The sequence below is a fragment of the Cucumis melo genome, chromosome 7, assembly GCF_025177605.1.
Source record: "Cucumis melo cultivar AY chromosome 7, USDA_Cmelo_AY_1.0, whole genome shotgun sequence".
NCBI classification, from domain to species: Eukaryota; Viridiplantae; Streptophyta; class Magnoliopsida; order Cucurbitales; family Cucurbitaceae; genus Cucumis; species Cucumis melo.
In genome coordinates, this window is record NC_066863.1 from 13,401,500 (window position 1) to 13,411,457 (window position 9,958).

The window sequence follows — 9,958 nt, forward strand, 5'->3', positions numbered from 1 at the left end:
GCTCAGCTACGGTGCGGCACGACGTGGGTTGTGCGAGCACAGCTCGGCGCAGATCGAGCGAGTGCGGGTCAGGTCACGGGCAGGGACGTGGGTCGGCCAACTTTACGCGGTGAAGAGACACGGCGCGTGGGTCAGGTTTCGGGTTCGAGCGATGGTTGAGATGGGGGCTTGATCTTTCGACGACGCGACGCTGGCCGATGATCGACGACAGAACGGGGCAGACTACAGAGGGAAAGACGCGAGCGTGGGTTGCTTGTGGCTGACGCTCGACGTACGACGAAAAATGATGGCTCTGACGGCTCTCTGACGCACGGTTGGAAGGGTAGCTATCGGCTCGGGTTGACCTGTGACAGACGCTCGATGGCAACGGTTGGAGGAGGAGGGGCGGCGGCTAGGGTTTGAGGAATTTGGGATTAGGGTTTAATTGGGGAAGATGATGAATAGTGTTTCACGCTTTCCAATGCCCTTTTTAATAAATAAAAATAATAATATAATAATTATTATCTTCTTTTATATTTTTCCCTAATTTACTCCAAATAAAAACCACTCTTTCTCTTTCTTCATTTAAACCCATCAAATCTTTCCTTTAAATTCAAATACTCTCCCTCTTTCCAAATCACACATCACCTTTAGCCTTTCAAAAGATATTAAATAATTATATTACCTTCATAACATAATTATTTTATCCTTAAACTCCATTAATTAAGTTCCCAACACATAAAAATCTAAGGCTAAGCAAAACAATCATCAATTCCAAACATTAAAACGATTAGATATTTTTCAAATATCCTATAGGGTCAATTCTCCATAAGGTAAAATACGTCGACATTTAAATAACACCCAAAATTTCAAATTTACACTTAAGATAATAAAAATTAAATTCCTTAGATTTTGGGGCGTTACAGTTACGGCTAGCAAGCGGCTCGCGTGTGACTGAAGAGAAGAGGGCGGCTTGCAGTTTAGGAGGACGAACCGGTTTGAACGACACGAACAACTCAGGCGGCTTGCACGCTTTGGCTCGAATCTGAGTCTTGAAGCAACCTAACTAATGCCTTACACGGATCGTTCGAACGACTGAGGAACAAGCAGCCTGCACACTCATCCGACTCGAACGGTAACTCGACTCGGTCTGACGCTTGTCGAAGGCTGCTGCTCGGTAAGATGACACGGCGGAATACAACTGGCTGTGATGGGGTAGATGCGGCACCAACTGTGTTTCATGGTGGCTACCGATCGAAGGCTATCAGTGAGTCGAGCGACAGGGAACGGCGGACAGAGGAGAACAATGACGACGACGACACTTGATTTCTAGGGTTTAAGGGGTTAGGGTTTCTTAAGGAAGGATATGGTGAATAGTTATGTAACGACCCAACTCCTTATGCTGAATCGAAGTCATTACTAAATATAGAACAAGTGGTTTAAGTCTAAAAATTTTATTAAAAGCATACGGTTCAAGAAATTCATTTGTAAAAACATAAACAAGGTAGTCATGCAAAAATGTGTAAACGTTCTGAAATCCTACTCGGGCCCTATCTACATAAAAGATAGTGAAAAATAAAAAGTACTCAAACTCAAATGCTAAAATCTGAAATAAGAAATAAGCGGAAGCGGTAGTCCCTATGGCCCTCCTCGGTCTCACTTCGGGTCGCTCGCCAGCTTGCCCTTGCCCTTGCCTCGTCCTCTACCTGAAAACATAGAATGGAGAGAATGAGTATAAAAATACTCAGTAAGGGACCCACTACTAGTCCCACTAGGTGCCTGTTAACTTCCTGTTAGAGTCCTGATAACTGGTACCCAATCTCTGGCACGTTCCCGAACACGTGCAATCATGCGCTCCCGTAGGAACGTAACTCTGGTCTTCGGTGCCCGGGGACACCTAGGACAGTCGGGATGCGAGGACCCCGTCGAGTCACTCGAGTCATGTCTATATCATGCTAGACTGGCGTCCCGTCGGACCACACAGTCCTCAATAGGTGGTGATCCCGAAGGACACCCATGCAGGTACGACTCTAACAGAAATCAAGCTAACAGGTACCCTAATTGCAGTAAACATACACATGGCATCAGCATATAACATGTCACATAAATCATTTCTACACTCTCCGTCCCGACATTCGTCGTAACCACAATAGATCTTGCCACACATAACAGGCTATAGCACAACTATATCGTCATTTGCATCATACTAGCGTTTATTTCAGGCATCATACTGTCAAATCCTCAATATGCAACATAGGGCATACACAGTCTCATACTTCAAACATGAAACTAGTAGTAGAATCTCTTACCTGGAGATCTACTTGTCGAGTCCTAACCGCGAGGCAGTACGCTTTCCAAGCGACGAAGTCCTAACTGTTTCATAAGTCAAAATTCGTAAATAGGTCGCCAACGACTAACGGTTCAAGACTCAATTGAAATAACTTACCCTAGAGAGGTTGCAGTGCTCGAGCCCCTACTGAAGAAATCCCGCGCTGCAGCAATTTCTTGGTCCAAGACGTCCCTTGAGGAAAAATAATTTAATTTAGACCCAAATTAATTTAACTAACGTCCGAGCATGGAGTCTTACCGGAAAAAACCACAATAATTAATTAGATTACCAAAATTTAGGTGGATGGAGCCAAATTAGTCCTGGCGGCTCGGCTGGGAGAAGACAGGACCGGCTCGGCTTGGGCAGACGCGGCTCGGCTCGGTACAGGAAGCTACGCGGGCGGCTCGGCTTGCAACAGGGAGGAGATGCGGCTCGGCTACGCGGAACGCGCGGCGCGGCTTCCCACGCGGACGCGGTTCACACGCGGGGAGGGCTGGACGCGGCGCGGCTTCAGTTTCGGCTTCGGGCGCGCGGACGGTGGAGCGGCTCCGGGTTCGTTCGTCGGCTGGAGTGAAGCGCGGCGGATCGGCTTTGAGCGGCGGCTGCGGGAGACGGCTGGGCGCGGAGCGAAGCGGCTCCCTTCGGCTCGATCGGGTGGCGCGGCTGACGGAACTCCTCGGATCGACGCGGCGCTGCGAGCTTCGGCGGATCGGCTTGATCGAAGCGACGCGGCGCGGCTCAGCTACTCTCCTGATCGGAGCGGCGCGGCGTCGGCGGTCCCCCCTTAGGTCGAAGCGGCGCGGCGGGTTCCGGCTCGGCTGGCGGCTGCGGACTCGGCTGCAGACGCGCGGAGGATGGCTCGGCTTCCCTTCGGCTTGCAGACGCGCGGTGGATCGGCTCGGCGCTTGTCGAAGCTGGCGGCGTGCGGCGTGCGGCGGCGGCGTGCGGCGGCGACGTGCGGCGGCGCGGAGGGTGGCGGCGGCTAGGGTTTCCCCTTTTTTTTTCTTTTCTTCTTTGGGGAGATGAGGAGTCTCACGTCTCCCAATGCCTCTTTTTAAAAGAAATCCCAAAATAAAAAGAATTTAATAGCCCCCTTTTCCTCTCTCTCCACCCTTGACCCTTTCCAAGGCAATTAATTAATTTGCCACTCCATTGATTTACTAATTTACCCCTAACTTCAATAGTTTATAAAAAGGAAACAACTTTAGTTTAATAAGGATAATATTAACTACACTTAGTATTAATATTATTAGTGGTCCAAAATAACAAAGGAAACCGAAAAATGTTGGGCGTTACAATCTTCCCTCCTAAAAAAAAACTTTCGTCCTCGAAAGTTCTAGTCCTCGAACAGCTCGGGGTGCTGGGCTCTAATGTCCTCTTCTTTCTCCCACGTTGCCTCTTCCACTCCATGGTTTTGCCAAAGGATTTTGACCAGTGGAATTTCTCGACTGCGAAGCTTCTTGACCTCCCTTGCCAGGACCTCGACAGGCTGCTCCTCGTAGCTCAGATTCTCGCTAACCTGCAGTGGCTCGAAGTCCACCACATGTGTTGGGTCTGCGACATATTTCCTCAGCATGGAGATATGGAATACATCGTGCACTGCAGCAAACGATGGGGGGTAGCGCCAAGCGGTAAGCCACGGGGCCAATCCGCTCCAATATCTCGAGCGGCCCTACGAAGCGTGGGCTCAGCTTCCCCTTCTTTGCGAACCTCAGAACACCCTTCATGGGTGCAACCTTCAGAAAGACCATATCTCCCACTTCAAACTCGAGGTCCTTACGTCGTACATCAGCGTAACTCTTCTGTCTGCTCTGGGCTGTCAGCATACGAGCTCGGATCTTCTGTATGGCTGCGTTGGTCGTCTGCACTAATTCGGGGCCTAGCATCCTCTGCTCTCCAACCTCGCCCCAGCAGACAGGGGATCTACAGCACTTGCCATACAGAGCCTCGAACGGTGCCATACCGATAGTAGCCTGGTAGCTGTTGTTATAGGCAAACTCCATCAGATGCAGATGGGAGTCCCAACTTCCTGAAAACTCTAATACGCAGGCTCGCAGCATGTCTTCTAAAATCTGGTTCAATCTCTCTGTCTGACCATCAGTCTGAGGGTGGAATGCCGTGCTGAAGTCCAACCTTGTACCTAATGCAATTTGAAGTCCTTTCCAGAACTTCGATGTGAAACGGGCGTCTCTGTCTGAAATGATGGATACGGGTACTCCATGTAGTCTCACAATCTCTGTCATATATAGCTGCCCCCACTTACTGGCAGTGTAAGTGGATTTCCCTGGCACGAAATGGGCCGACTTCGTGAGTCTGTCGACCACGACCCAGATCACCGTGTAGCCCCTTAGGGTCTTGGGCAGTCCCGTAATAAAATCCATCGACACACTCTCCCACTTCCACCCTGGCACACTCAAGGGTTGCAACAATCCTGCTGGATGCTGCCTAGGTGCCTTCACCTGCTGGCACACCAAGCATCTACTGACAAAGTCTGCCACATCCCTCTTCATGCCCCTCCACCAATAGACACTCCTTAAGTCCTGGTACATCTTCGTACTCCCAGGGTGCATGGTAAACGGGGAACTGTGAGCCTCAGTCAAAAGCTCCGTCTTAACTGCGCTGTCTTCCGGCACACACAGGCGTCCTTCAAACATAAGGCCATCGTCAGGGGATATGGAGAAGCCTTCACCTTGCTCTGTCTCTACCACGCGACGCTTCTCTGCCAAATAAGGATCATTCAGCTGAGCAGCAATGATCTTTTGCCTCAAGGTTGGCTGAACTGTCAACTGAGCCAACTGTGCGGTAACCTCACCTACTGAGACTGCAATCTCTGCCCTCTCAAAGTCCCTGAGTAAGGGGGTCTGCTTGGTGATTAGCGCTGCTGAATGTGCAACTTTCCTACTTAGCGCATCAGCCACTACATTCGCTTTACCTGGGTGGTATAGGATCTCGCAGTCGTAGTCTTTCACCAACTCAAGCCACCTCCTCTGCCTCATGTTCAACTCCTTCTGGGTGAAGAAGTACTTCAGGCTCTTATGATCGGTGTAAATCTGAATCTTCTCACCGTACAAATAGTGCCTCCATATCTTCAGTGCAAAGACTACAGCTGCCAACTCCAAGTCATGGGTAGGGTAGTTCTGCTCATGGATCTTCAACTGGCGGGAGGCATAAGCAACTACCTTACCCTGCTGCATCAGGACACAACCTAGTCCCTTCTTGGAGGCGTCACTATAGATTACAAAGTTTCCCGAACCATCGGGCACTGTCAGGACCGGTGCAGTCACTAGCTTCTGTTTGAGCTCCTGAAAGCTCCTCTCGCAAGCTGGGCTCCAGACAAAAGGGGTTCCCTTCTTGGTCAACTGGGTCAACGGGCTGGCTATACGTGAGAAGTCTTCCACGAACCTCCTGTAGTAACCTGCCAAGCCCAGAAAACTTCGAATTTCACTAACCGTGGACGGTCGGGTCCAGTTGGTCACCGCTTCAATCTTTGCGGGATCTACTGAAACTCCCTCACTGGAAACCACGTGGCCAAGAAACGTCACCTTCCTTAACCAGAATTCACACTTGGAGAACTTGGCATACAACTTGTTGGCTCGAAGGGTCTCCAAAACTTGGTGTAAGTGCTCCTCGTGCTCAGCCTCAGTTTTTGAGTAAATGAGGATGTCGTCAATGAAGACTATGACGAACGAGTCTAGAAACTCCTTAAACACCCTGTTCATCAGATCCATGAATACTGCAGGAGCGTTAGTCAAGCCGAAAGACATCACAACGAATTCGTAATGTCCGTACCTCGATCGAAAGGCCGTCTTGGGGATGTCACCGTCCCTAATCCTCAACTGGTGATAGCCTGATCGCAGGTCGATCTTGGAGAAGACGGTGGCTCCCTGCAACTGATCGAACAGGTCATCAATCCTGGGCAAGGGGTAGCGGTTTTTGACTGTCACCTTGTTCAGCTCTCGGTAGTCAATACAAAGGCGCATTGACCCATCCTTCTTCTTCACGAACAATACTGGGGCTCCCCAAGGCGACACACTGGGCCGGATGAAGCCTTTGTCCAGCAACTCCTGTAACTGGACCTTCAACTCCTTTAGTTCGGCTGGAGCCATTCTGTAAGGGGCCCTCGAGATTGGGGCAGTGCCCGGCTCTAACTCGATAGCGAAGTCTACTTCTCTGGGAGGCGGAAGTCCTGGAAGTTCGTCTGGAAAAACATCGGGGTACTCTCTTACCACTGGTTCGGAAGATAGGGAAACTTCCGGCTCTCTCACATCCACTACGCTTGCCAAAATACCCCAAGTACCCTGGCTGAGTAGTTTACTAGCCTTCATGGCTGAGATGACCTTGGGTATACATACCATGCCTGCCCCCCTGAATTTGAAACTAGCCTCGGAGGGAGGGTTGAAGACAACTTCCTTGCCATAACAGTCTATATTTGCATGGTTGGCTGATAGCCAATCCATGCCTAGTATCACATCAAAATCCTGCATGTCTAACACTAGCAAGGTCACGTCTAACATACGATTCGCTATCTCTACCCGACATGCCTTTATTTGTTCTTTGGATAACAGGACCTCCCCAGATGGAGTAGAAACCGACAAAACACTACCCAAAGGCTCTACCTCTAAACCCACATGCTGAACGAAAACGGAGGATATAAACGAGTGGGATGACCCAGAGTCAAATAGCACAAAAGCATAGTGCCCCAAAATTGGGAGCGTACCTGTCACCACAGTGCCAGCTCGCTCGGCCTCCTGCCGGGTAGTGGCGAAAACTCTCCCCTGCTGGGCCGCAGAAGGCTGGGGCGGTGTCGTCTCAAAGGGTTTCCGAGGACACATATCAGCAGTGTGCCCCGGCTGTCTGCACCTAAAGCAGACTCCACTTCCAGCCAAGCAACGACCTCCGTGGACTCTCCCGCAGGTAGTACAAGCGGGTAGCTCTCTCAGAGTCCTCCCGGCTGCTGCAAGCTCCCGTCGGTGTCTCTGGAAGACACCTCCTGACCTCAGTGTTCGCTGCGGTGCTACGTCAGGCTGCGTCTCAACCTTTCTCTTCTGTCCCAAGGCTGACCCTCTGCCGGCAGCCTTAGACGCATCGGCTCTCTCAGGCAGGCTCAAATCCAGTGCTATACGTAGTGCATCAGCATGCGTGGCTGGGCGGAGGGCTCTGACAATGCCCTGAAGGTCTAGCCTGAGTCCTCTAACAAATTTCTCCGTCCTGGCAGCCTCATCTCTTACCATATCGGGAGCAAAGCGGGACAGCATATCGAACTCGGCGTCGTACTGCTCCACCGTCATGTCGCCTTGCTCCAAGTTTAGGAACTCTTGCAGCTTGGCGTGCTTCACATTGGCGGAGAAAAACTTAGCATAGAAGTTCTCCTTGAACTGCTCCCATGTTATTTTGCTTACATCGCCCCCTAGCATTCTCTCCGCGGTCTCCCACCAGGCGGTGCCCCTGTCCTCCAAGAAGAAGACTGCACACTGCACCTTCTGGTCTTCTGGGCACTTCATGTACCGGAAAATAGTCTCTATGGACGTCAACCACATTTGGGCCTTTGTGGGGTTGTCCATGGATCCGTCAAAGGTCTTGGGATTATACTTCCTGAAATCCCGTAAGTGTTTCGCCTCGGCCGACAGTTGAACTGGTACTGGTTGAGCTTCCTCAGGGGCTGGAGGAGCGACGGCCTGAGCCTGAACAGGGGCGGCCTGGTTCTGCTGGGCGGCAAGGAAAGGCGCCAAAGCAGCTTGCAGCATGTCCTGATAACGCTGCTCCATTGCGGCGAGATCCGCCTGGGTGACCGGTGCGTTTGGGTCGACTGCCGGTGCAACAGGTGGCGCCTCCGGCTGGCCACGACCGGCTCCTCTGCCTCCCCTACCACCCCCTCGGCGTGTACCCCTACGTGGCGGCATTCTCCCTAAAATTCACCAACAAACTTTTCACCACAAGAACTTAACACCCTATATCTAGGTCTTAGACTATTCAGGCAAAATTGTAATCTTAACATTAGCAAGGCTTTAGACATACCTGGCGAGTGCCGAAGGACCGTATAGCCATAGGGTGAAGTAAAACCAAACAAAAATGACTTACATCGTAGGTCAGTCTACAGAACCTAAAACACTGTGCTCTGATACCAACTGTAACGACCCAACTCCTTATGCTGAATCGAAGTCATTACTAAATATAGAACAAGTGGTTTAAGTCTAAAAATTTTATTAAAAGCATACGGTTCAAGAAATTCATTTGTAAAAACATAAACAAGGTAGTCATGCAAAAATGTGTAAACGTTCTGAAATCCTACTCGGGCCCTTATTGTAACGCCCAACATTTTTCGGTTTCCTTTGTTATTTTGGACCACTAATAATATTAATACTAAGTGTAGTTAATATTATCCTTATTAAACTAAAGTTGTTTCCTTTTTATAAACTATTGAAGTTAGGGGTAAATTAGTAAATCAATGGAGTGGCAAATTAATTAATTGCCTTGGAAAGGGTCAAGGGTGGAGAGAGAGGAAAAGGGGGCTATTAAATTCTTTTTATTTTGGGATTTCTTTTAAAAAGAGGCATTGGGAGACGTGAGACTCCTCATCTCCCCAAAGAAGAAAAGAAAAAAAAAAGGGGAAACCCTAGCCGCCGCCACCCTCCGCGCCGCCGCACGTCGCCGCCGCACGCCGCCGCCGCACGCCGCACGCCGCCAGCTTCGACAAGCGCCGAGCCGATCCACCGCGCGTCTGCAAGCCGAAGGGAAGCCGAGCCATCCTCCGCGCGTCTGCAGCCGAGTCCGCAGCCGCCAGCCGAGCCGGAACCCGCCGCGCCGCTTCGACCTAAGGGGGGGACCGCCGACGCCGCGCCGCTCCGATCAGGAGAGTAGCTGAGCCGCGCCGCGTCGCTTCGATCAAGCCGATCCGCCGAAGCTCGCAGCGCCGCGTCGATCCGAGGAGTTCCGTCAGCCGCGCCACCCGATCGAGCCGAAGGGAGCCGCTTCGCTCCGCGCCCAGCCGTCTCCCGCAGCCGCCGCTCAAAGCCGATCCGCCGCGCTTCACTCCAGCCGACGAACGAACCCGGAGCCGCTCCACCGTCCGCGCGCCCGAAGCCGAAACTGAAGCCGCGCCGCGTCCAGCCCTCCCCGCGTGTGAACCGCGTCCGCGTGGGAAGCCGCGCCGCGCGTTCCGCGTAGCCGAGCCGCATCTCCTCCCTGTTGCAAGCCGAGCCGCCCGCGTAGCTTCCTGTACCGAGCCGAGCCGCGTCTGCCCAAGCCGAGCCGGTCCTGTCTTCTCCCAGCCGAGCCGCCAGGACTAATTTGGCTCCATCCACCTAAATTTTGGTAATCTAATTAATTATTGTGGTTTTTTCCGGTAAGACTCCATGCTCGGACGTTAGTTAAATTAATTTGGGTCTAAATTAAATTATTTTTCCTCAAGGGACGTCTTGGACCAAGAAATTGCTGCAGCACGGGATTTCTTCAGTAGGGGCTCGAGCACTGCAACCTCTCTAGGGTAAGTTATTTCAATTGAGTCTTGAACCGTTAGTCGTTGGCGACCTATTTACGAATTTTGACTTATGAAACAGTTAGGACTTCGTCGCTTGGAAAGCGTACTGCCTCGCGGTTAGGACTCGACAAGTAGATCTCCAGGTAAGAGATTCTACTACTAGTTTCATGTTT

General features: G+C 51.2%; 1 protein-coding gene across 1 annotated transcript; it reads right to left on the bottom strand.

Moving 5' to 3' along the window:
- Positions 1 to 1,045: 1,045 nt before the first annotated feature.
- LOC127150374 (uncharacterized) lies at positions 1,046 to 8,511 on the bottom strand. The gene is made up of 2 exons (XM_051088077.1): positions 4,982 to 8,511; positions 1,046 to 1,184 (listed from the first exon to the last, which is right to left on the bottom strand). Exons 1-2 carry the CDS (start codon positions 8,206 to 8,208, stop codon positions 1,046 to 1,048), a joined length of 3,366 nt encoding a protein of 1,121 aa, XP_050944034.1. The 5' UTR covers positions 8,209 to 8,511.
- Positions 8,512 to 9,958: the final 1,447 nt, after the last annotated feature.

Bases quoted from the DNA above. Each gene is read 5' to 3' on its own strand.
- LOC127150374 (XM_051088077.1), bottom strand. From the start codon at position 8,208: ATGCCGCCACGTAGGGGTACACGCCGAGGGGGTGGTAGGGGAGGCAGA. The intron at 1,185-4,981 runs ATCCCCTGACGA...ACCCCATCACAG, and splicing joins CAAGGTGAAGGCTTCTCCAT to CCAGTTGTATTCCGCCGTGT.